Source organism: Neodiprion virginianus, chromosome 6, assembly GCF_021901495.1.
Source record: "Neodiprion virginianus isolate iyNeoVirg1 chromosome 6, iyNeoVirg1.1, whole genome shotgun sequence".
Classification (NCBI taxonomy): Eukaryota; Metazoa; Arthropoda; class Insecta; order Hymenoptera; family Diprionidae; genus Neodiprion; species Neodiprion virginianus.
This window is the reverse complement of record NC_060882.1, coordinates 15,764,866-15,791,568: the sequence shown is the minus strand read 5'-3', so window position 1 is coordinate 15,791,568 and position 26,703 is coordinate 15,764,866. Positions and strand designations below refer to the sequence as shown.

Here is a 26,703-nt window from a genome sequence, read left to right as displayed (position 1 = left end):
TATGACCCGAAGAAACTATTAGAATTCCAGTATTATCCATAGATGCGGAATTACCATTTGAAGCCTCGATCTCGTGGCGGGTCAATAAGCGTTTATATGCCGATACAAACTGCGAGCAGGTTGGATTTGGGCACCAACGACCACATGCCCTAATCGCGCAAAAGAAAAGTTCCAAATGGTCCTGACTAAGCTTGTAAGTGAGGAGGTAGTTTATCTGTGCATCTTTGGGAGATACATATGTATCAAAGATACTAATAACAGAATGAGCTGCTGTATACATTCCTACAAACCCTGTTTTCCTCCGACTATCCTGCATCAATTTACCCTCTGGATCTCTCACCTTTGAAATGTAATGAAGAATTTCCAGAATTCGTGGACGCCATAAATGTTCATTGCTTCTCTTAAGTGGAGCTTTATAGCCTTTGGCAAAAGGATTTCTAGAGTTCAAAAAGTCGAACAGTATGTCCACACACCGTATAAACTGTATAGTAGCCTCACAATCTTCAAATTCGGGTAACCCGAGATGTAAACAAAATTCCAAAGAATCAGCTACACTTTGACTTAACGTTTGAGCAGCTAATCTTACTTTCATTTTCATTTTAGAGTACTGTATATGACTGAGTCGCAATTTGTTACCTGCTCTCAAGCCCTCAATCTCTTGTAAATGCGCAAGCTCTGCGATAAATCTCCACTCGATTTTATTCCCAGCTTCATCGTATAGAATTTTAAAGTCACCCAAGCAATTTCTGATCAACTTAAGCATATGACAAGCGTCAAAAATTACGTGTATCCGATGTTCAGTTATGGGGTGTGGAAAGGAAGGCTGCGGATCAGACATTTTGAAATTAGCACCTAACAATCGCACCAAGGCAAAGTGTTCACTAGGCCCATCTAAAGTTAGGGATACAACGTGAACGTTAATTTCATGCAATTTTATCAATGCATCAGTGACCAAAGTGTACAATGCTTCTGATCCGATACCATTCAGGAGAAAATATCCAATTGGTAATTTCCAACGATTATTAATAGCAACTACCAACAAAACAAGGACATTTTTGGCTTCTTTTATCAGATTAACATTCGACTCCAAAGTAGTACCAAAATTAACATGACCTCTAACAGTCCCATCTCTGTTTCGCTGAATTCCTTTTTTTATTCCCATTTCATCGAGTATCAGACCACAGAATACGTCTTTGTTATTAGTTCTTTCACTCTCTACTCTTATTTTTAAAGTAGCAAAACTTTCTGCCGTAAAGCCAGGTTCACAGTCAATGCTTTGATACCAGTATCGTAACACACGAGGATCAGGCAGAGCTAAATTAAATTTTTTTCTCACAAAATTATAAGCTTTTGCCGAATAGAAATGGAGTGTCAAAGCAAAAGAACGAAGTGCAGGCGGATACTTTTTTCTTGTAATACGTACTTTACCATTTTTAGCAGCACGTTCAATTAGTTCCGAAACACCTTCGTCCGGTATTGATTCGAAGGAACTCAATGCATTTTCAGATACCAACCTTTCATTTCGAAGTTCGGTAATGATATCTTGCAAAGATGTAACTCGTCTTTTTAAGCGACCTATGTATTCTCTTTGTGATTTTATAAGTTTTTTTTTCACATGCAGAATGGCCCTGGTTTGAAACAGTTTCTTCATAGTGGTCCTCGGACTATGTGTGTAGCGATGATCATGTGAGACTGCCTTCGAATGAATTGAATGCCACCAATGCATACGCTTGTTGGTGTCAACTTAGTACTCAGGTTATCCCTAGAGTCATCTAAAAATAATTTTTGAATTGAATTAAGATTCGTATTTCCTCCATAGTTCTGTAACAAGTGGTATACTAAGTAATATTTTCACATACTATTACTTGAGCTGAGGAGGTTAGTACTCAAACTGAGACGATCACTATCAGTTTCTATGGCGTTGGCGTTTTGCTCTGTTACATCTACGGAGACAATGGCATTGGCATTCTGGTCTGTTACATCTACGGAGACAATAAAATCTTGGATTCAATTTTACTGAACAGAAGACAAAAAACATCGGTAAACCTAACAACATTTCAGAATAATACAATTACCTGAAATCAATAGCCTATTAACATCATGTACTTCGGTTGTATTTACTGTGGTAGACAATGGCTCATCAAGATCATGTAATTTGGTTACATTCACTGTGGTGGGCCGATCGGATTCATTCTGAAATTCGGTCTGCTGCAAGTTTTCACCTACAGATAAGTTACTAATAAATAACGACAATGGAAATACACAGAAATGTGTCACACACGATTTTTTTGTAACAGAGCACTTTATAATCTGTAGGTAATTAACCGCTTCGACGGCATTGACGCAATAGTGCATCACATCGACGTGTCTTTATGCACACTGAGTTTTCTCTGACCTAAAAGGGATTAATAGTTTCAGATCTTACCAAATAACGTTGGGATACTGCCTTTTCGTAAAGTTATACAATTTTTGCTTTTCTTCTGAAAGCAAGAGGGTTCAAAGTGGTCGGAACACAGAAAGCTATCACTTGATGGAGACCACGGTCCAATGTTTATATTTGCGATCCACTGCTTCATAATATCAGGTTCGTCCAATGGGAACCTACATAACAAGCAAAGTTTAAATTCATTAATTCACACGTTATGTTGCATTGAGTAACGGTACTTACTTGAAGAATGAATAGCCACGTCCATATTCCCTTAATCGGTGACAAGATGAACACTCTGATTTTGGGTTGTCAAATATAGTTGGTACACTGTTCTTTTTCAATGTAATTAGGAATCCTGTCCTATCAAAGCAGTCATTTGTAAAATGAGCTGAACACAATGTGCTATTTCGGTTTGGCTTCCAGTCCTTCCTCTTCATTTCTTTTAACCACTGCTGAAGGCGGAACACCTCTTTCACGGGAAATCTACACATCGAATTATAATTTAATCCCTGAGTCAATAATACCCGAGTTTTCAATTTCAATTATAATAAGATCGGTTCATAATTCAAATATTGTGAATTTTTACTGACACGATTCGTACGTTATAATACTCGTTAAATATAATTAGTAAATACTTCGTATGCTGTGTGACGTGGTATTTCGTACCCCGTCACTTTGTTCAATTATCGCATTCCCCTAGGTGCAGATATCGCTAAAAATAACGAAAGCACGTCTGAGGCCAATACTCCAAAAATGAACGACTAATTATCTTTAAGTTGATTTCTCTTTACTAGGCTAATTGTATGCTATTTTCTAATTCTGTAATGCTCTTCGAGAACCATCCACGAGACCTTCGCGTCAAGATACCAGGACACTGCCTGACAGGGGTCACGTACCAGCTCAACATCGACCACCACCGACTACAGACGAACGAATACCGCTGAAACCACTCCCGATGGATGCCTATCTAGTTGTCGAACAGGGTCATGCGTGATGCACAAACAGCACCTCCAACTATTTGAGACTTATCGGCCAGGAGCCGAACCACGAACGAATGCTTCTACCGCTCGGATGCATCGTTAGACGGCGTACAGGGCTGTGCGTCAAAAACACAACAAAGCCTCCCGTCGACGATACTTATCAGCCTGGAGCTGAACCGACCCTAACATCTACTAAGTCGTTGACTATCCAATAGAAGACGGTTTTCTCTTCACGAACCGTCTTATCGAAGGACTGCGGCGTGGAATAGGCTAATGATATGCTGACCACGTGGATCTGGTGGATCTAGTGTGGGGATCCGGGTTGAGGGCCATCACCACCAGATCGTTCCGGCATGAGGGCTTCGATGAGCGAGGGCCGGGATGTAGCGCCGACGAAATAGCTACAACGGGGAGTACCAGTAAAGCAAGGAGTGAGTTACAGTCGATCGCAAGTCCAAAGGACCGGTGACGTAATATTGCCGCACACCTCAATATCGCAACACATGAGCAGTACGACCCCCCCCCTCTCACCAACGATACCGCATAGCTGAAGGAAAACATCTCTAACCACCTTCCGACGTCCCGATACCTCGATACCTGTCGTCGAGGGAAAAGAAAAACCAGCGGCGAGGGATTATCGCCGCCTACCAATGGACCAGGCCTACGCGACCTGCTGGTCCAATTAAAATACCGCAAATTTGAGGAAGAATCACGTGACAGCAGCTCGACGAAAATCAGGATCATCGCTCATCTCGTCACTCTACGTTCAGTTACTGATACTAACAGACGTGTTCTTATTATCGCTACCAAAGTTCGTCGTACCGCTTTGTACCTTATCGCATTCTCTCGCACCTGTTATATCTTCTTTTACGTAAGTGAGGTTCCTTTTCTATTTTGTGAAGCCACGAGATTACTTGCAATATATCGTACCTTTACCTTTATCTCTTTCTCTCTTTACCTTGCAGTTGGTCTGCTTGAGCCACCTGGGCTCGGACCTTATTCTCTCTTATCTCTTATCTTGTCCCTTTCTCTGTCTTATTGCAAGTAACTTCGCGACTGGTTGACTATTACTTACGCATTGTAGTGACTATTGTTTATTTTATTATCTTTCTCTTCTGGAATATTTGAATGTCTAATATCGCTGTCTAGCAGCGCGTTCCGTTGAAGGATCAATTTTTATCTTAGCTACTGAGCATTGCTATTTTGTTATATTTTCTCTGATTAGTTTCTATCTGTCTCTTTACCTATTATCGTTGATTATCGTATCTTAGTGAGTGTACCGCGGGAGCGATCTTATATCGCTGCGCGGTCCCGCTCGTCGTTCATTTGACATTGGAGTATTGTGCCGTATCGCATAACATCTTTTTCACTATTTTCTTCGCTAATATCGCTGATCGTAGTTGTCCGTAGTCTATTTGATTTGCCGTACGTTGCATATTAATTATCTTGAATATTGCTTGCCTTATCTTGAATTATCTTTTATCGTACCGAAGATTATCTCTCTTTCTCTCGCACTTACCGCAAACTAGAGACTACGTATTATCTTTTAGTACCTATATCTTATGATAATTTCCTATTTGACCTGTCGCTTGAATTTACCTTGTAATTCATAATTCCCTGTCTGCCTATTTCTGATCATTCTGGTAAGGTGATAACTATTACAATTGTTGTATTTCGCATGTGTTTATAATCGTTTCTCATATTTTATGATTTATTTGCTTACCGCTTAATTTAAGTACAGTATATCTTTTTCTGTTCTGCCTATCTATCATAAAACCGTGTTAATCATTACCGTTAGTATCGCGAGCTTGCGCATATTTCCCGCTTATTCGGAAAACGCTCCGTTAATTGTTAACTCTCTCGCTTAACCTTTCTCTGGCTGTAAATATTGTTAATTATCGCATTTATCGTAATTGTATCTCAATCTCTTCAGCTGCTTGCTTGTCATTAAACTTATCGCTTCTTGCTTAATATATTTGATATTATTCCTGCTTAACCTGTTTCTTATTTTATCTATTGGATTCGACTCCGCCCCTCTACCATTATCTTGTCTCTCTGAGCGAACTGTGCAAAACCGTCGTAGAACCTGACCTTACCTTTATCTATTACCTTTACCTTTATCTTTGTCTTTTTCTCTAATTATCTATTTTTGACGCATGTGCGTCTGGCGCCCAACAATCATATCTTTCTCCCTTAGTATCTCTCTCTCTATCTAATTATTCAGGTTAGTGACTGCGCCGTAGGGTAACCAATTATCGTTATATCGTTTTACCCTCAACTTTATTACTGTATGAAAAATAATGGTTACAGCTGACATAACCTCTGCAAGTTATCATTTGCAGAACGCTTCAGCGTTGTATACTCACTTGTGAAATGATCTCCCACAATATTTTGATTGCTTTGTTTTGCAAAAAACGCAGGTACTCATTGTTAACTCAATAATTGTTACTGTAATTTTCCATCACAATCGATTAAACACACATACATATATCACGTATATATTTATACATATATATCTGAAGTGACAAGAATCTGTACAAAATGGCTACCGTTCAATTGGCGTGACGGCACCACGCTCAATCCAATCCAGTGTATATATATATCAGTGATCCGTACACGATCTTCTATCCTTGTCTAGCGCTGTCCGGATCACTTCGGAAATTGTGTCTGATCTGTGTCGAATCCGATACAAATCCGACAATTTCTGACGGATTTTTTAGCAGGGATACATAGTTTTAAAGACTTGTGTACGGCATGCTGGCACGGTGGCAAATATAGGTTCGTAGTGATCGATAAAGATAGAGCTCAATCATGGTCGGTATGTGAAGGGATTTGACAATTTCATAAACATGACAAAAGAATAAAATAGACGATCATCGAAGGAAACGAATCAGTAGCGTTGCAGAGCTAATTATGGCAAAAATGAAGTCTTGCGTCATATTGCTCAAGCGAGTAATGAAATTCGTCGTAAGCATAGAATCCTCATGTTACAAGCGATATTATGCTTTGTATAATGTATGCATGTATGTGTGTGAGTGTGTTATAGAGGTGTAAGAATGAGCTGAGGAATTAGGTCAGTCGTGATATGAGTGTCGTCAGTTACTCTTGTTCCACAACAACTCTGTATATAGTTCGATTTCTATGGCACCTTGAATAAACCCAAATCAAATTCATTAGTAGCAATACAAGGGGGGTTCTACACGCAGATTCCTGTTACTGACACTTACCGACCAAGCCGACCAGTCCGCCTATACATTCTCCCCAGACTCAAACCCTTTTCCGCGATGACGTCACAGTCTGCCGTACCGAAGGTCAAAACCGTGCAACCTTATCGACAGTTGTATCGATCGAGGGTCAAAATCGTGCTGTTTTACCGACAATCTTACCGACCCCGTGCAACCTTACCGACAGTTGTATCGATCGAGGGTCAAAATCGTGCTGTTTTACCGACAATCTTACCGACCGAAGGTCTGTAGTGCTCGCCTGCCAACGGTAGAGGGCGCAGCGGGGGCGAGAACTTTTTTACCGTCCCGCATTCTTCTCCCACGATAGGACTGCTGATGTGTAACATGAACCACTCCGAATTCCTTTCCCACGGTAGGACTGCTGACGTGTAACATCAACCACCTCACATTCCTTTCCCACCTTATCAACCACGTGACATTCCAAAATTAATGGTTCCGAGAATTGTTTGTCTCAAATTCAACGTCGCACCGAAATCCTTTGACCGCATGCCGCTCGCCGTCAAGTCGAAACTTGTCGAACGCATTGTTTTGTCTAACCACCTTATCAACCACGTGACATTCCAAAATTAATGGTTCCGAGAATCGTGTTTCACTTATTCGCATGTCGGTTTGATATCAACCACCTCACATTCCTTTCCCACCTTATCAACCACGTGACATTCCAAAATTAATGGTTCCGAGAATTGTTTTTCACTTACTCGGATGTCGGTTTGATATCCAAGGTCGACCGATAGTCGCGGTACATTCAAAGCCATGGATCTGCGGTGTCGGGTTACTATCGCTCTTGGAATGCCAAAAGGTGCGCGCGCATACACAAATTTTGATATCAGCCCCGTGACATTCCTTACCCTCCATCAAATTGTGTGGTGGGGGAACGTTATATAAGCGAAAAGTGAAAACTTCATCGCCAGTCTGAAGCTGTTCTTGCAAATGAGAAGTGCTCTGGAACAACGTGAGTTGAAGAAACGACTAAAACTGCTCCTCAAGAATATTGGAGAAGTAAAACATCTGCTGAAAATCAGATCCGACCTCAATCAACTCACAAGAGATTTCGAGCACCTACAACTGGACCGTAACGATCATGGACTTTTCAAAATTGAACGAAGTCGCTCGCCTGGAGACATTTCTGCCGTTGAAAAAGCTCTCGGACCTCGAAGTCTACTTCGAATACCGGGTCAGTGGCGTTCGTCGGGTTAAAACGAAAGGAGACAAAATCGTTCTGGACTTGGATGACGCTTTCACGATTTTTCTGCCCAACCGACTGACCAAGGCCCTCCACGAAAATGAAGATTTGTTCCAGAAGGTGACGACAGCCAGTAAGGAGATTCGGTTGCATCTACGCTATCTTGGCGGACCGTACGGTCAACTTGAATTTGTATACGTATAATATTCGGATATCCAATGTTCTGTGTGAGTCTTACGTTCAATAAACAAAAAAAAAAAGATTTAAATTATGAATATTTTTTCATTTATCCGTCTTGTATACCTTTAATCCTACGTACCTTGTAATTGTATCTAGAATTAAGTCTCAAAACCTAAGAAAATGCTACTCCGGACACCACTAAGCAACGACGGAGGGTTTCGAGCTGCGTCATGTAATGTAAACTCTACGATGAGAATTTGGACGGGTTCAGACCGGAGTGCAAGGTCGGCCGATAGCCGCGGTACAGAGCCAAGGATCTGCGGTGTTGGGTTACTATCGCTCTAGGAATGCAAAACATAACTCGGTTTGAGTACGGCTCGCTCAAGGATGGAGAGCAAGGTCGAATCTTACATAAGCTTCGTATTGAAAAAAATTCTCTCTTAAGAGCTAAGGTGAAGGTATAAAATTATTTCATGAATATTCTTTAAAAAACAGTTTTATTGAGTACAATTTTTAGAGTACGGTTGACAATTACTTCACAAAAATAGTACAATAATTCTATTCAACAGTATCATGACCAGGGTGATATATTCGCCAGTAATGCGGGACCGTTCTTGTAGACGATTCTGCGCAGTAACACAAATCGTACAGCCTCGCCATCCGGACAGTACGATGATTTTGTAGCCAATTCTGAAGTATGCAAACGTTTCGTGCTGCACAGATTGCGTTGGGTATTGCGTGAAGGTCGCATCTCAGAGACACAGCTGAAGTTTTTTGCAGGGTTTCAAGCGACGGGCAGTCAAAGTCCAACATATCGATGATTTGAACTTTCGGAACGATTTTGAGCAACCAATCTCGTTTTTCTTCTCCTTTTACGTACACGGTTTGAGCTTTGCACAGCCTGTCTTGAATGGTCCGCTCAACTTCCTCAAAAGGTAAGGTTCCACAGCTCCAACGTAAGCCGTGAAAATCGCGTTCTAGCCAAGAATTTTGGCTTTTGTATATGACGTCCAGTAAATTCCATTTGTAAGGTGGCTTGAAGAAAAACACTGATGGGGATGCTTCCGAGTAGATTGAAATTATAGCCAATTCTTTGAATGTGAAGGTGTTGTTGACAGGTCTACGAAAGCCTTGTATGTCAACGATGAGCTCCATCTTTGAACTGTGCGAGATGGTGGGAACGGGTCAGCTTTTATACCAACTTTTTCACCCCACCACTGAGCGGGTTGTATTCGACAATACGATCGTGAACGATCAAGCAGTACGCCGATGTTTCAGCGGGAAAGTTGGCTTTAGCTTCAAATTCAAGACGGATGTCGACGGGTCCGTACTTCAAAGATTCGTTTTGTTTCGAACAGTCGATAACGAACAAGGGGACGTCTCGAAGGAATTCACTCTTTGTCAGCAACGGCTCGGGGTTCTTGTCGTAGTAGGTAGCTTGGAAGTTTGCGTACATCTCGTACAGGAGCGCGTAGAGATTACGACTCATGTTGAGGTTCAGGTTACCGTACGGATAAGATTGAGAGTTTAAGAATAGCTTGACGTCCGTGATATTGCAATGATCGAAATGACTTGCGTTCTTGCCGGTCTTGTTCTTTCTACTTGTTTGGAAACTCAAAATGACGTACCGAGGTTTTTCAAGCTGAGTGGAAGTTTTCACAGTCCAAACGTGTTTCGATGTTGTGGGAAGTAAGGGATATTCGTACAATTCCCAACTGCGGAAGCTCATCGAAACAGGCGGATCTCTCTGAATGAAATTTAGTAGGTCAACTTTTTTCTGATCCGCGAGTTTCAAATACGGTATTAGCCATTCCACTGCATTGATCGTGATTTTGAATTCCTCCTCCTGAGTCTGCATGATTGCGTTGACGTCAGTTTTTGATCTCGTCAAAATTAACTCATGTTTAGCGTTGACAACGATCTTGCGGTAGTCTTCGGCGAAACCCAATATCATGCTGAGCGGTATCAGTACGTCAAAGTTACCATCGGCATCGGTTAATTTTTTCTTCTCTTCTACATCGAGCCATCCAGCGTTCTCCATCAGCCAAGTCTGACCAGGGTGCAGGGAAGCGTAACACTTCATGAGACTTGTCAAGCCAACGTTCTTGCTTCTATCAACCTCAACTGCGTTAATTTCGTAGCGAATTTCTTCAAACAGATGACAGATGGCGTTGTTTACGAGCTGTGTGTTCACGGTAGCTGTACCATCAGGTTTGAGGAGTCGTCCGTGGATATGTACCGAACTTTTGCCCGGTAATATGCATAAATCCTGATGCTGAACGGTGATTCGAATTTCATCGCTGTTGTTGAAAGTTGACGAGGCGTAAGGTTTGTGAGCGTGAATCTCGTAATGCGCAACGGATTCGTCAAAGACGACTGGTGTTTGAATGCTCAAGATTTCCTCCTCCATGGTACGTAGCAGATGATAAAAAAAGCAAAATCGGATTTTTATTTGTCGGAAATTCCTCTTTCAAAAGGTGTCAGTTTCAGACCCAGAGCTATCAGGAACTCCACGTTTCGAGGTGTTAGCGGTTCGGGAATCGATCGACGACTGACTTGATCGGGGCATGTCGACTTACTGATATACCTACTCTTTGACAGTCTGTTATATACAATTCCCATCGTTTATTGCGATTTGATGTGTAGTCTCACAGTAATAACTTCTCCACGAAAATTAACCAGGTCTCCGTCTTGATCCACTAACCGGAGCTGAACGTGATCTATGGTCTTGACGGTGATCGGAAGGTAAATGACGTGCGACGGTACTTCCACGATCTTATATCCTGGTAGGACGGTCGGGAAAAACTCGTGAATAGTGTGTACTTTGTGTCCATTGACGTAGGCGCCCGTTGTAATGCTACACTCGACTCGCAACGCGTTGACCTTGAGTATAGTTACAGACACGTCTGATTCGTGAGTTTTATCAACCTCCAATACACGTGGTGTAAATCCCAAAAGTTGAGCAATGGAATCATTCGGCTCAAAGTTAATCGTGTGGTTGCATGTGATTTCGCTGCGTAATGTATTATTGTTGGATTTGATGGCGAGCCTGATGTCTGTATTTCTTAGCACGTTTTGAAGATACTTTTCTATGTCCTCGATCTCGTAGCTACCGGTAGGTATGGTGATCACTTTGTCAGCTACGTAAATTTTATTGTGACCGACATCAACGTTGGGAATCGAATTGAAGGTTAACAATTCTACCAAGCCAAGAGCATAACTTTTATCACGAGCAAGTTCGATCGGTGGGAAATATTGTGCCTCGAGTATCGAAGAGGTTCCCGAAATCGTTAACGTTAACGAATCATCCATGACTGCGAGTGGTAGACTGACTTTGACGAATCACACACCATGTTTATATAGCTCGCCACTTAGAAATTTCAGACACAAGTGTCCGCATTCGAATGTATCATAATCCTGGTACCTCTCATGATTGTATTTGACGCTACCAACGCCGAGGTATTTTATGAGGTCTGAGTGTGGTTGAAGGTTGCCGAAACTGTCAAAGTAATCAATATTATTGTTGCGTTTCTTGTACGCAACCCAGTGTGTTCCCGGACCGTCTTTGTCGTCAAGGTTGATTATAGCTGACTCGTTTTTTCGTGGACCGTTTGCGGGCATTTCGTTTCGCATGAAAACACCGCGGAAATGCGGAACCCTCAAGATTTTTGCATATTTCAACAAGTCCCAATCAGTCAACTCTCGACGTGGTAGCGTCGCATCTAGTTTTTTGAAAGATGGAGACCAAGACCTGTTTTGTACGGTTTCATATGAAGCCCTTAGCCCAACGCGATAGCTTCCATAGTTTTGTGGTGTCGTTTGCTTTCCTCCAATTCTCGTTTAGCCGCGCTCGCATCGTTAACAGCTTTTGCTATACCTGCCGCACCACCGGCTAACGCACCCTTAGCGCTGAGACCGGCAAAAATAGGAATCAGAAACGGTAGAAAACTACCGACTTTCGAAGGTACCGGTAGGACGCGAGGTGTTCGCACTTTACATTTACCACCCGCTTTTTTAACGGCGTTCTCAGCTCCCTTCAGCGCAGATTCGATAGCTACTTTTGCATCGTTGCTTGGAACCATAGAACGTTTTGCAGCATTTACAATTTTTCTCAAGGTCACATTTTTTGACTTTCGCATTCCCATTCCGAGTTTTGATTTTACTTTCATTGTATTAGCTACTGCCCAAGCGGCTGACTTCTCACCCAAATTTGCGTCCTTTGCGAGAACCCGTTTCCAAGCTTTCTCAGCCAACACCCTATCAGCCTCGTTTCTAACCTCAAGGTTCTCACGATTTTTCGAATACGCTATATCGTGTTCCTTACACGCTGCATCGAGAGGATTGATACCGGAATCGCCTCTCGCGAGTCTTTTCGTCAACTTCGTACCAGGACCGCAGTATTGGTAACCGGGAACATGCAACTCGATCGGAAGTTTGTTGATGATTCCATTCACCAGACCCTTGCCACGATGTTGCCGCCTGCTGCTGCTTCGTTTACCTCTGTACGCGATCATGTTCGTGCGTTGACTGAAGAAAAGTGCTTTAAAACGGGGTATTTATAGCAAATCCGATCAGTCATGTCCGAGATGCGGTTTGAGAAACAACCTACCAAGCTTCCCGTAATGAATTTTGACAAACTTTCGGGGCAAAATGTCGAAAAGCACAAACGGCACGGTGAATTACTCCCGAACAGTGTACGTGCGATATTCTGTGGACCGTCGAATTGTGGTAAAACTAATGCGTTGCTCACACTTATAACCCATCCCAATGGACTCAGATTTGAAAATATCTACATCTACTCGAAATCTCTCAACCAACCTAAATACCAATTGTTGAAGCAATTGCTGGACCATGTTGAGAGTACGGAGTATTTTGCGTTTACCGAGCGTGAGCAAGTGATTCCACCGGAAGAAGCACGGCCCAACTCAATAATCATATTTGACGATGTAGCGTGCGAGAAGCAGGACAATATTAGAGCCTACTTTTGCATGGGTAGACATCACGACGTTGACTGTTTCTATCTCTGTCAGACGTACGCGCGTATTCCCAAACATCTCGTGCGCGACAACGTAAACTTACTCGTGTTATTCAAACAAGACGATATGAACCTGAGACACGTATACAACGATCATGTGAACACCGATATGTCTTACACAGAGTTTAAAAATGTGTGCTCTGCATGCTGGGACGGTGAGAAGTACGGGTTTCTGGTGATCGACAAAGACAGTGAGCTCAACGAGGGACGATACAGGAGGGGATTCGATTCTTTTGTTAGCCTGGAAAAGGAATAAAATCTACCGTTTTCGAGCGAGAGACGCAGTAGCGTGGCAGACTCAGTTGCGTCAACATGCAGAGCTCTGAAATTTCCAAGCAAAAAGATGTCCTACATCAGATCGCTCAAGCAAGTGCTGCGATCCGTCAAAAACACAGATTGCTCAAGTCGGGCAGGAAATCTACGACTCAGAAATTGAGTGACGTTTTCAAACCAGTAGTGACTCCGTTGCAAGAACTGGTGAATGTTACAAAAGATACCAAACCTGTCAAACAAGAGGTGGAAGAAATTAAAGAAGAAATAAAGGAGATGAAAAATGAAACGAAAAATGAAACTGTCTCGGAAATGGACGACTCCTTTGCTTCGGCGGGGGATGAAACAGTCGTAGAAACACCGGTCGAGGACGAGTATTTTGCACTGATGAGAGATGCGAAGACAAAAGGCGAATTGGACAACGTGTACGGTGTACGCAACCTCTCAAACGGACTAATGATTGGTGATTCGTTGATATCTTTTGACAGTGACTACGTTCGTATTGGCGACACGCGTTACCCGAAAACGAAGGGTTTGCTGGAACTTTTGTTCAAAAAGAAGCCTGACGGTTCTTATGTGAGCGCCGGAGATCGGGAAAATTTTAAAAACATAATCCTCGCAACGAACGCGCATAAGAAGTATTCCTCATCCGATGGGGCTGTTCGAAACGATAACAGTTACAAATTAAGAAATGTCATTGCCGAAATAATGGATTATTCCCCATCACCTCGCCGAAAGGGTAAAGGTCTACTTCCGCAAGCTATGATCACTCGACAAGGTGTTGAAACGGAATACGTCTTCTGGGATGATACAAACGAGTTAGTGGAGCGTCTTCGTTTACTCCTGGCATCTCAGGCAGCGGGAAATCCGAGTCACAATAACGAAATAATCTCCATTATCGAAGAGCTACGCGAAGCAGGAATCATTTATTAAGCAGCTCCCGTCATTTTTGCATTCATTACCGAGATGAGCGTCGACGTGTTTGGACGTCAGCTGAATAAAAACACGACCGCGAGCACTCGCGGTCCTCCGGGTGTCGGGTTTCAAATAACAGCGGACGGGCATGACGATATGCGGAACAAGAGACTGTGCAACGTCGCAGATCCCGCACAGCCGAACAATGCTGTAACTTTAAAAACCTTGAGACGAAAATTCAGCGTGCTGCAAAAACAAATCGACAACCTCGATCAAATGATCAAAGCTTTGGAGATCACCGCGAAGAAAGCCTTGGATACCTTCTACACAGACTTTAAAACAGACAGAGACTTGTCGATTCGAAACGCGGAAATCATTTCCAAATTGGACACCAGACTAATAGCGTTGGAATATGAACGAGAAAAAGCAAGCACTGGTGACGGAACTGCATAAGCCTGCACGCCGGAATTACCCGCGTCGACGTGTAGACGTGCGCGGCATCGACGAGACCTGGCAGGCGGATCTTGTTGATATGACGTCGTACGCTGGACAAAACAAAGGTTACAAGTACATGCTCACAGTCATTGATATCTTTTCAAAGTATGCGGGGGCTATACCGATAAAGAGCAAGTCTGGAGATGATGTTACGAAGGTAATGGAATCTGTGCTTGTCCAAGGACGGGTATCGAAAAATTTACACGTCGACAGAGGAACGGAATTTTACAACTCGAAATTCGAATCGCTTATGACACGCTACGGAATCAAACTTTACTCCACGTACAGTAATTTGAAGGCTTCGATCTGTGAACGTTTCAATCGCACGCTGAAAGGTAAAATGTGGACACGGTTCAGCATGCAAGGAAGCTACAAGTGGCTCGATATCTTATCCGATTTGGTTTCGGCTTACAACAACGTCAAACACCGAACCATAAGAGTGAAACCGTCGGATGTCACCGTTGCAAACGAGAGGCTGTTATTACGTCAGGCGTACGGAGGGCTTTGAGCGATACCTACCATATCGGCAAAATTCAAATCTGGCGATAAAGTTCGAATCAGCAAATTCAAAAATGTCTTCGAGAAAGGTTACACTCCCAATTGGACGACTGAAATATTCACGATAAGTCGAGTGGAAAATACTCATCCTGTGACGTACAAGCTCAAAGACTACCGAGATCAACCCATCGCTGGTGGTTTCTACGAACAAGAGCTCCTCAAGGTTAAGCATCCGGATATCTATCTGGTGGAGAAGGTGCTCAAGAAGCGTGGAAGAAAAATATACGTTAAATGGTTAGGTTTTGACAATACACACAACAGTTGGATAAACGAATCGGACATGTAACTTTTGAATAAATGAATTTTTTGTAAAAACGTATGTCCCTCTTTATTTTATATCCGACACACAACAAGTATGCGTCTTTTTTTTTAGACAATAGACAGACATGGTACAGTTATAAATTACAAAGCTAAGGTGTAGGCTTGTAGCCCCACGGAAGCGTGTCGGTTGTATTTTGAAACACGATCCGCTTGTCGTCATTCCAGCTCAGTGCTACTTTCTGCTGTTCTACGGTGTATACCTCGTGCTTTCGACTCAATATCAAATGCTGATTTGAGGATAGATTTTCACGTTTCAACGCACAGTCCAAATAATCGTTGAAGGTTATTTTTCTTAACGCTGATCCTCTAACACCTTTGGCACGTTTGTTGTCTTTTTCATCTCCCAAGACTCGGAATGCGTACAACTTAGCTCTTAATCCTACAAATTCGAGCATGATTTTCCCGTTATTCTCGTCTTTCATCAAGCCGAGAACTTTTTTGTTTGCTCGAGGTATTCCGTAAACGTTGTCGAGCGGATAATCAGAAGTATCGAATTTGTGCAAGTCCTCCTTAATGTGTTCGTATATGTCGGGGACGGTAAAATTGTAAATCAAACTGTCGGTATCCGTGTACATTAATTTTGCTCGGTTGCCGAATTTCTGCTTAATGTAATTGTAATGAAAATCGTAGATATATGTTTTAGCCAGATCCATGATGGAGAAACCTGCGTACAATGGTTTATTCAACTTGACTTTCGTCTTACTCATTTCAACGATAATTATATCTTTGTCGAAAACGGTGCAGCTGTGAAAATTGGGTTTGACTATGGTAGCTCTAGCACCGTATCTTCCATCCCATTTCGTGATCAGCCTGACATCTCTATACTTCCTAACATTTTCCATAGTTTTGCCAAAAACTGCGTTGTTCATTAGCTTGTAAAGATTTTTCTCAAATTCGTTGTCAGATTTTTTTCGCAAATCGGTATTCAAATCTATATATTTTTTGAGCCACCGGGTTTGCCTGAATTTGAGAACTCTATGAATTTTGAGTAATTTTAAGCCTAATTGTAAGCATTGTTTCAAAACGCGGTAGTGAACAACGTAGTTTTTCTTGGAAAATAGCGTGGGCGTCAATTTCGGTTGCTTACTATTCGAGATCGGAGGTATGTAGTGCTCCGGACACAGTGGTAAATCTTTATGAATTTCATGCAGTTCCTCAGGATATTCCAAATCAACCTCCAGTATGTAACCAAACTCCGCGTCGTCCGAGATGGTAAGAACGTCGCATTGTCCGAAGTCTGATAACCATTCGAAGGAACTGTATGGCAGAGCAAAGCTCATAGCAGCACCGTACAAATTATTAACGTCAAAGTACATGAGATAAGATTCTTCGATCTCAGGATCGAATTCCTCTCCCATATATCCATTGTTGGCCTTTGCGTATCTGTTCGAACACTGTGACACACCACCACGAATACCCTTTTCGATAAACATAACCATGTCTATGTCGGTGAGAAGCTCGAGTCCGATGCCTGTACATTTTAACATTGCATCAAACGACAGACCGGGCGCTGTGTAGTAATGTAACGGGTCCAGTTTGTACGTCGTCCAACAGCTCTGTCGAAAATTTTGAAAAACGTCGGCCAGTAAAAACACGTCCGTCTGTAAATACAAGTCCGAATACTCTCCCAAAGTTTGAACGTTAAAAGTTTGCCAAACTTTACATGCATGTGCATAGTCGTCGTCTGATATATCCCGATCATTTAATTTTGAGTAAAATTGTTGTTTGGATGGTAACCGTGTGTCCTCGAGCTTCTCCCAACTGTCTATGTATTCGTACGGGAACACTCCTTTTCTGGTCAATAAATGAAATTTATCTGAGCTATGATAAAATTTTCGTGTGATTGATTTCTGATCATCACCGAGATACGTTGCTAATTTCTCAAGACTACTGGGCATGAAACGGTACGAATCTACGAATCTAAACTTTATATCCGTCCCCTTAACGAATTTTGTAAATGAAATGTACTTTTCTTTGTTTACGGGTAGAAGCTTAGTTGTGCCCTCGAACGATGTGGCCAGTGCTTTGATCAGGAAATGTGAATCGTAACCCGACAGATTGTGGAATATCACTGGGATAATGTGCGAATTTTGGTAATTTAGATTGCAACCTCGGTGAGCAGCACCACGGTACTTTCCCGTGAAATGGCAGTGATCACGATGTTTCACGTCTGCGAGTGTAAACGGTTTTTCACAAATGTGACACACTGTCGTTGAATAAAATTCGTTGATTTGATTGAAATTTAGTGATTCCATCGGTACAACAGTCTTGAAATAAACTTCCAACGAATGTGCCAATTCCGCTAACTCGTTCACAAACCATTGAACGCAAGTCTCTCCACGATTAATTTTGAATTTTGAAAGCGAATCGTCAAACGCGCAATGCAGATAGTAAGCTATACTATACGAAAGATGCTTCTGATAAATTATTCTATTTTCCCCAAAACTTTCATGTGTGGGTTGCAGTAAACATTCGAGATCCGCGTAAATACAGAATGGAACGGTTTCTTTGTGCTTGAAATTTTTGAATTTGAGTATTTTTTCCTCATCTGTAGGTAGAATAACTTTGGTTTTGTTTAAATTCATGCAATCAGCTCGGTGCTTCAACAAACATCTTTCGAAATTAAAATGAGACAGACACCTATCGCACAACCAAGTATGACATTTATGCTTGGAAATTTGAGATCTTGTCAACCGCGATAAATTTCGAATCCATGCAAAATGAAAGATTCTATTTTTTTCATAATTTTCCATATCATCATCATCATCATCACCAGGGATTTCAGTTTCGATCGCCAAAAGATGAATCATAGGTTTGTCAGACTCATTCTGACTCAGGTGAATCGGTACTATTTCACTTTTTTTCCGATCACCTTGGTCTATACCGTAAACGTTAATTGAAAGACCGTTGAGCTTCTCAAATTTTGAAATGGTGTTTTTGTCTAGAGACATTGGAAAATGCAAACCGTCGTATTGTAGCACTGAGCTGAAATGTGGGTACGAGCTGGTTGCGTTAGGATGGTTGTTGTCGGCTGGGAACAGAGCTGCGGTGACCGACCAGAGGAAGCAATACGAGTCGCTGTTACGGATGTTGACGACAGCCTTCCTATCACTGATATGCTTAGGTAACGGGGTGTATGTGAAGACACCGCCTCGTAGTGGCACGTACTGGTTGATATTCACAGTCAAATTGATTATTTCGGTCAGCGACCAGCCTGAATCCTTTTCCTGGAAATCTTCCACCTTTTTCAACAAACGCTCCGTCGCGTTTTCGATGAACCATTCGCTGATATCCGTTGTCTGGAGGATGATTTCATTTCTCGTATTAAAAAATTTGATCTCTTCCACCGTGCGATCAACTTTTCTAAGTTCAAATTTACAAGCCAGGATAACGTTGGCTTTCAAGCTCCTGTCTTTCTTCAGAGCGTTTTTCAGCCTCGTCACAGCTAGTACCTTTGCGTCTTCTAGAAATCTCTCCACATCTTTATGCTTCAAATTGACGATGGATCCAGTTCGAATTCTCTCCTCGAAAGCTGATTCCAAATCTTCCCACCGTACTCGATCGCTTCTTCGTCGGCTTCGTAATCCGTCACCCACTTTCTGCAATTGTTGAAATTTGACTGTCAACGATTTCAGAATTCCAATTGTAGTCAAAATTCTTGTCTTCTCCCCGATCGTTGAGGCGTTGTTGCGTAAGATTTTATTCAAAAGCCTGATATTTTGGGTTCCGAGTCGAATCCATTTTGCAATCTCTGCCGGTGACGATTTTTCCGATAAAATCTTGAACGCCGATTCCATAACATCGATCAATCTCAAACACTTCGCGGATTCCATCTTGAGCTTTTTCCTCACGTATACTTGACAGCTTGTGACGTAATGATCGTTTGCAGTGATGAGCGTCCTTTATATAGGGCAGCTGTACGGATGCGCGCGCACCTTTTGGCATTCCAAGAGCGATAGTAACCCGACACCGCAGATCCATGGCTTTGAATGTACCGCGACTATCGGTCGACCTTGGATATCAAACCGACATCCGAGTAAGTGAAAAACAATTCTCGAAACCATTAATTTTGGAATGTCACGTGGTTGATAACGTGGGAAAGGAATGTGAGGTGGTTGATGTTACACGTCAGCAGTCCTACCGTGGGAAAGGAATTCGGAGTGGTTCATGTTACACATCAGCAGTCCTATCGTGGGAGAAGAATGCGGGACGGTAAAAAAGTTCTCGCCCCCGCTGCGCCCTCTACCGTTGGCAGGCGAGCACTACAGACCTTCGGTCGGTAAGATTGTCGGTAAAACAGCACGATTTTGACCCTCGATCGATACAACTGTCGGTAAGGTTGCACGGTTTTGACCTTCGGTACGGCAGACTGTGACGTCATCGCGAAAAAGGGTTTGAGTCTGGGCTGCGCGGAGCGGAAATGGGTTTGAGTCTGGGGAGAATGTATAGGCGGACTGGTCGGCTTGGTCGGTAAGTGTCGGTAACAGGAATCTGCGTGTAGAACCCCCCTTGTATTGCTACTTTCATTTTGTGTATTCATTTTCTACTCCTTCACCCTTGGTCGTAGCTGCATTAGTTGCAATACCTTAAGACGGGAAAAGAGTCGCTGCAGGAAACAGTGAAGGATGTCTTTAACCTTTATGTGCGCACCCGGGTACTCACCTCGTCACATCCTTGCTTGTAGATTTGAAAATTTTTTTTTCGATCTGAGCCTCCGGATCTATGAAATTTAACTCTTTACGAAGAGATTCCCATAGCTATATTTCAAGAAAAAAATTTTTTGCAATAAAAAAATTAACTTGAAGTACGGTTAGTCCTAGGGGGCACCCAGGGTACCCGAGTACCCACTAGAGAAAAATTTTATATGTGATTTGATATATTCATCTGTAAATCAATGTTAATGTTAATAAATGTTCCTAACTGAGCAAATGCGTCACTGCTGGGCCCTTGTATACTTGAAAAGGGATCTAACTATCTAACTGCTACTTCCACAAACATTTGGAATATCTGCTGCTCGATAAAGCCAATAGTTGACTGTGGAGCACTCGAGATTCTGAAGTAAACATTTTGAAGAGGACTGGCTCAGCCAGATAACCATGCGGGATCGGTTATCGGATGTTTACGCTACGGAATAACTCGACTCGAGAGCCCCGAGGACTGCTCTCGGAGGAAGGCGGTCCTGGAGACATTCGACTGTTAGCCAGGACAGAAAGCGCATCAGGCCGAAACCGAATTATTCTCTATTATTTCAAATCTGTCAAAGTTCCTGTTCCTGTTGAAAATAAAATACCTTCTACAGATCAGAAGTGGGATATACCACGAGCTACGCTCGAAATTGTGAAATCTGAAAGCCACAAGTGTGAGTTATCAAAGTGAAAGTGTTACGACCGGAGAATAGAACAATATGCCACCGAAGTCGAGCAAGAGAGACCGTGACGGGGAATCTAGAAGGACGAAGGATGACGATGGGCAGCGACTGAGATCGCCTTCGTGCCGCCGGAAACGACACAGTCCTGGGGCCAGCAGTCATCGCCGAAGCAGGTACAGGAAGCTCTCGGATCGCACCCGTCATCGAAGAGCGGCTTCAGGATCTGATAGCAACCGTCGGTGCGGAGAGCGCCAGCGGCGCACTAAGACGAGGAGCAGGAGTCGGTCGCCGAGTTACCTGACGCATGGATCTGCTAGCAGGAGTCCGGTGGGTGGTACCGCAGCTCAGGGTGAGTCCGATTTTGCGAAGCTAACTGAGGTGTTGTCGGCTATCATCAAGACAGGTTCGAAACGGTCAAATCATTACGTGAACGAGAAGGTATTACCTGAATTTGATCCGGAAGAAAAAGATTTATCGGCTAAGGAATGGTTAGAGAAGGTGAACATGTACGCGGTAATGTTTGACTGGGATGACCCGCACAAAATCTATTTGGCCTCATTAAAATTAAAGGGTATTGCAAGGGGCTGGTGTGACGGGCTAAAGAGTGCTCCTATTAGTTGGGAAGCTTTTACGGTAGCAATTCTTAGACAATTTTCAGGGGAACAGAATTTTGGGGAACTACTTGAATACGCGGTAGCATATAAGAGCACGCCGGGTCAGTCTTTACAAGCGTACTGCTTTGAGAAGGTCAAAAGAATTAATCGAGCAAATCTAGACATCCCGGAGAAAAAGATTGTTGAATTCGTGGTTCACGGAATCCACAATGAACAATTAAAAATGAATTTGATTACTGCGAAAAAAGGGACGCTCGCAGAATTGAGTCGGTGTCTGGAATCCGTGTCGATTGGCAAGCCTAAAGAAACGAAATATGCAATGGACGAAAAGAGCACGAAGCGTCCTTTCGGGCTAGTTAAGTTTCAACCTCGATCCGGGCGTCTTGACCCCGATGTGTGTTATAATTGCGGAGGGAAGGGGCAACGGAGAGTCAACTGCCCGGAACCAAGGCGCGATAGGGTTAATAAAAACGAAATGGGACCGCCAAAGGACCCCCATCACGCGACAGAAAAAAATATCGGAGTTAGGGGGAGGTGCGGTTTTTGTCAAATTTTGGGGCATACTGAGACGGAATGCCGTAAAAAGCAGCGAAAGGAGAGAGACGAGAGGAGAGCATGACTAGATGGCAAGGGGACGGTCTCGCTACGGGGCGCAACCTCGCTTGACGTATGCCAGATTACGGCAACCCGAGTAAATAAACCACTTAAGAGGTGCGTTCTAGGCAATCGGGAAAAGACCTGTACCGTTGATCTGGGAAGCGACTGCTCGATTATCCGGGAGAGTCTAGCGAGATCCTTGAATTTAAAATTTAAAGGTACGGACAAAACCTTGTCGGCATTCAATCATGCGATAGTCGTTCCGATCGCTCGATCAAGAATCGAGGTTCATATTGATGAGATTCCATTCAAGATAAAAGTCTTTATTGTTGCCGATGACCAATTGTCGAAGGAAATTCTCATCGGGCGAGATATCTTACAAAAGGCCGGTACTAGGACTATATCAGACGCGTCTGGGGTGACATTTACCTTGGATCAACCGGTTAAAAACGATAAAGTATTAGAAGTTGAGGCAATAGATGCCGACCAAGCGGGAGCGGTGAAAGAGGATGATATTTGGTGTGAATACCTCGACGCGATCAACAGAACGAGATTGCTGAGGCTACTAAATAGTTATCGGCGGAGCATATCTCTGCAGATGAAGGAATTAGGTAAAACGGATGCCGCAGAGATAAAAATTGAATTAACGTCCGAAGTTCCCGTTTTTCATGGGCCCTACCGCCTCTCTAAAACCGATCGGGAGAAAGTGAGGATCATGGTAGCAGAATTAGAGGATAACGGTATTATTCGCGAGAGTACGTCACCTTACGGGAGCCCGGTTGTACTTGTCCGAAAAAAAAATGGGGAGACGCGAGTGGCAATAGATTACAGAGGTCTCAACCGCATTACCAAACGTATTCAATATCCATTGCCTATAATTGATGACCAAGTAGATCAACTTTGCAACAAACGGGTTTTTACATCTTTAGATTTAAAGTCCGGGTTCTATCAAATTCCCGTGCACCCCGATTCTATCGAGAAGACGGCTTTCGTTACGCCGGACGGTCAATGGGAATTCTTGCGAATGCCTTTTGGGTTAGTCAACGCGCCAGCTGTGTTCCAGAAGGCCATGAACAGAGTCCTTAAAGATAATGCCCTCGTGTACATAGATGATATATTGGTCGCTACAGAGACGCTAGACGAAGGGTTTGAGAAACTAGAAGTAGTCCTTAAGGCTCTTCAGGCTAACAATTTGACGATCAATCTATCCAAATGTAAATTCTTTCAAAATAAAATCGAGTATTTAGGACGTGAAATCTCGGGGGAAGGGATACGACCAGGCACTCATAAAATTGATGCCGTAACAAAAGCTGGTTACCCTACTAATATAAAGCAAGTTAGGCAGTTCCTAGGTCTCGCGGGATATTTCCGCAAATTCATAAAGGATTTTGCGCGAAAGACGGCCCCATTAACGAACCTCTTGCGTAAAGATGTTTCTTGGTCGTGGGGAGCGAAGGAAAGCGAAGCAATTGACGAGATAAAAGCTATGCTAGTGAGCAGACCGATTTTAGCAATTTACGATCCCGAGCGTGAAACCGAGGTGCATACGGATGCGAGCGCGTTGGGCTTGGGTGCCATACTAATACAAAAACATAAGGAAGGAAATTCGAAAAATTAACGACGGAGCCAGGAATCGAACCTGGTATCTAGCGATGCTTTACCGGAGCCTTACTCCACTAGACCACCTAGCCGCCCTGACTCTGATGTCGTTAATTCCTCTCATCACCAGTAAGTTCAAATTTGTTTTCTTGTGCTGTAATAGTATGTGTGAATATAGAAAGTGGATATGGAAAGAGGAAGAACACTTTCTATATTCACACATACTATTACAGCACAAGAAAACAAATTTGAACTTACTGGTGATGAGAGGAATTAACGACATCAGAGTCAGGGCGGCTAGGTGGTCTAGTGGAGTAAGGCTCCGGTAAAGCATCGCTAGATACCAGGTTCGATTCCTGGCTCCGTCGTTAATTTTTCGAATTTACCAGTTTTTCAAAAATTATATACGTTTCACAAAATGAAAATTGCCTCGTGATTAATATTAATATTGATGATGCATATCCGCATTTCAATATTAGACGGTCATTGACTGTCTTACGAGCTTCGCACCAAGAAGCGTAAGATTCCAAATGTAAACACACTCACAGACATTCTTACAAGTTGTGTCTCGAAGAGGAAGAACACTTTCTATATTCACATAAGGAAGGAAAACGCGTGGTCGCATACTATAGTCGCAAGACGACTCCCACGGAACAAAAATATCATTCGTATGATTTAGAAACGCTGGCGGTATTCATGGCATTGAAAGCATTTCGGGTTTACCTATTAGGAATCAAATTCACCATAGTAACTGATTGCAGTGCTGTGCGCGCTACAGCGAGTAAAAAGGACATACAACCGCGAGTCGCGCGTTGGTGGGTGTATTTGCAAGACTACAATTTCGATATTGTGTATCGCCCGGGTACCCAAGCAGCTCATGTCGATTATTTAAGCAGGAATGCGATTGATTGTTGTGTTATCGATATTACGGAGAGCGAATGGATTAAGGTGGCCCAATCGCAGGACCCAGACATAGATTTAATTCGTAGGATCTTGGAATCTGGCGAAAATCAACCAGAAACAATGCAATATTATGACAAGTATGACCTCAAGGCAGGGGTCGTTTTCCGAAAGACAGACACGGGTAACAAGTGGGTCGTACCGAAAATGTCTCGTTTTAACGTTGTGAGATTATGCCACGACGAACAAGGGCACTTCGCTCTTGAGAGGACGTTAGAAAAGCTAAAAGCAAATTACTGGTTCAAGGGAATGAGGAAATTCACCTCGAAGTACGTAAACGCATGTTTGAACTGCTTGTATTATAAGGGGGCGGCTGGGCGCAAACCGGGGCAATTACACCCGATAGATAAAGTCAACATTCCCTTTCACACGATACATCTGGATCATGTTGGACCATTTGTGCGTAGTAGACGAAAAAACACACAAATACTTACCATTGTGGATGGTTTTACTAAATTTTGTGTTCTCGAACCTGTCCGCGATACTTCCTCGAAAGGGGTGATAAAAGCACTGATTCAGTTGATCGCAATATTCGGGGTACCTGCTCGCATTATTAGTGACAGAGGGACGGCATTCACGTCACACTCGTTCAGGGCCTTTTGCAAGGAGTATGATATTAAGCACATACTGAACGCAGTGGCAACACCACGTGCTAATGGGCAGTGTGAGCGCATGAACCGCACAGTTTTAAGTTCGCTTGCAGCAACCTGTGCTGGAGGAGAAGACGAAGCATGGGACGACAGCGTGAAGAAGGTTCAGAGTGCTATGAACTCTGCGACAAACAGGACCACGCGTAGGTCACCAACGCAGCTCTTGTTTGGTTATAAGCCACGTGCTATGGCCGAGGCCAAACTCCTTGCCGGGATCCAAAGCACCTTGGACCAGGTCGACCTGGAGGAGTTGAGGGATGCCACCAAGGCGTCCACCGACGCGGAGCAGAGGCAGCAGAAGAGGGCTTTCGACATCCGGCGATTTAGGCCGCCTACGTATGCGGTGGGGGATGTCGTCATGGTGGCGGCGAGTCCTGTTGCAACCGGGGAGAGCAGGAAGCTGGTCGCGAAGGCAAAGGGGCCCTTCAAGGTGACCGCTGTTCTGCCTAACGATCGGTACGAGGTCCAGGATCTCCGAAACCTGAAAAAGTCGCCAAACCGACGGGACGTCGTGGCGGTGGACAGTTTGCGTAAGTGGGTCACGTTCGATGCCACGCAGTAAGCCGCAATGGGCGTAAGTGGGTCACGTCCGATGCCACGCAGTAAGCCGCAATGGTAAGTTACTCCCATCCTGGGATGAGGGCCCGCAGTCAGTAACCCTGAGATGCAATCCGTGGTCAAGATTGTTTCGTGCGACGGGTGCTGGCAAGGCTGGACCAGGGTCAAGTCCATTTCCCATGATCGAGAAGTGGTCAATCTCGAACAGGTGGGATTTCGGGCGGAGGCCGGAACCAAAGGTAGTCAGGAGTCAGACGTTCATAGGGCTGAGGAGGCCGGTTGCCCGCTCAGCCTGGCAGTTGGCGTCTGGCGAGGCTAGTAACCGTACACCCGACACATCCTAACTCCCATTGTCCTCCGAACTAACCGCTTTTGGCGATATCTGATTATCGGTTGGCACTCTTGCGGGGACCTGATCACTCCTCTGCGGGGTGTAGATTGATACGCAGTTGTCGCCTTTCCCTTGTCTTTAGCACTTGATATGTAAATAAGAGAGGGTCTTGTTTTTAGATCGTAGCGAACAATACGTGCGAACGAGGGGGTCGAGGGCGACCCAGGATGGTCAGGGAGGTCGAATGAAGTAAACATTTTGAAGAGGACTGGCTCAGCCAGATAACCATGCGGGATCGGTTATCGGATGTTTACGCTACGGAATAACTCGACTCGAGAGCCCCGAGGACTGCTCTCGGAGGAAGGCGGTCCTGGAGACATTCGACTGTTAGCCAGGACAGAAAGCGCATCAGGCTG

At 43.6% G+C, this 26,703-nt stretch overlaps 1 protein-coding gene across 1 annotated transcript; it reads right to left on the bottom strand.

Annotated features, from left to right (window-relative positions):
* Window positions 1-1,647: 1,647 nt before the first annotated feature.
* On the bottom strand, window positions 1,648-12,927 carry LOC124307963 (THAP domain-containing protein 1-like). Its single transcript, XM_046770213.1, has 6 exons — window positions 12,922-12,927; window positions 2,669-2,911; window positions 2,426-2,601; window positions 2,076-2,222; window positions 1,860-1,982; window positions 1,648-1,772 (listed from the first exon to the last, which is right to left on the bottom strand). Exons 2-6 carry the CDS (start codon window positions 2,863-2,865, stop codon window positions 1,648-1,650), a joined length of 768 nt encoding a protein of 255 aa, XP_046626169.1. The 5' UTR covers window positions 2,866-2,911; window positions 12,922-12,927.
* Window positions 12,928-26,703: the final 13,776 nt, after the last annotated feature.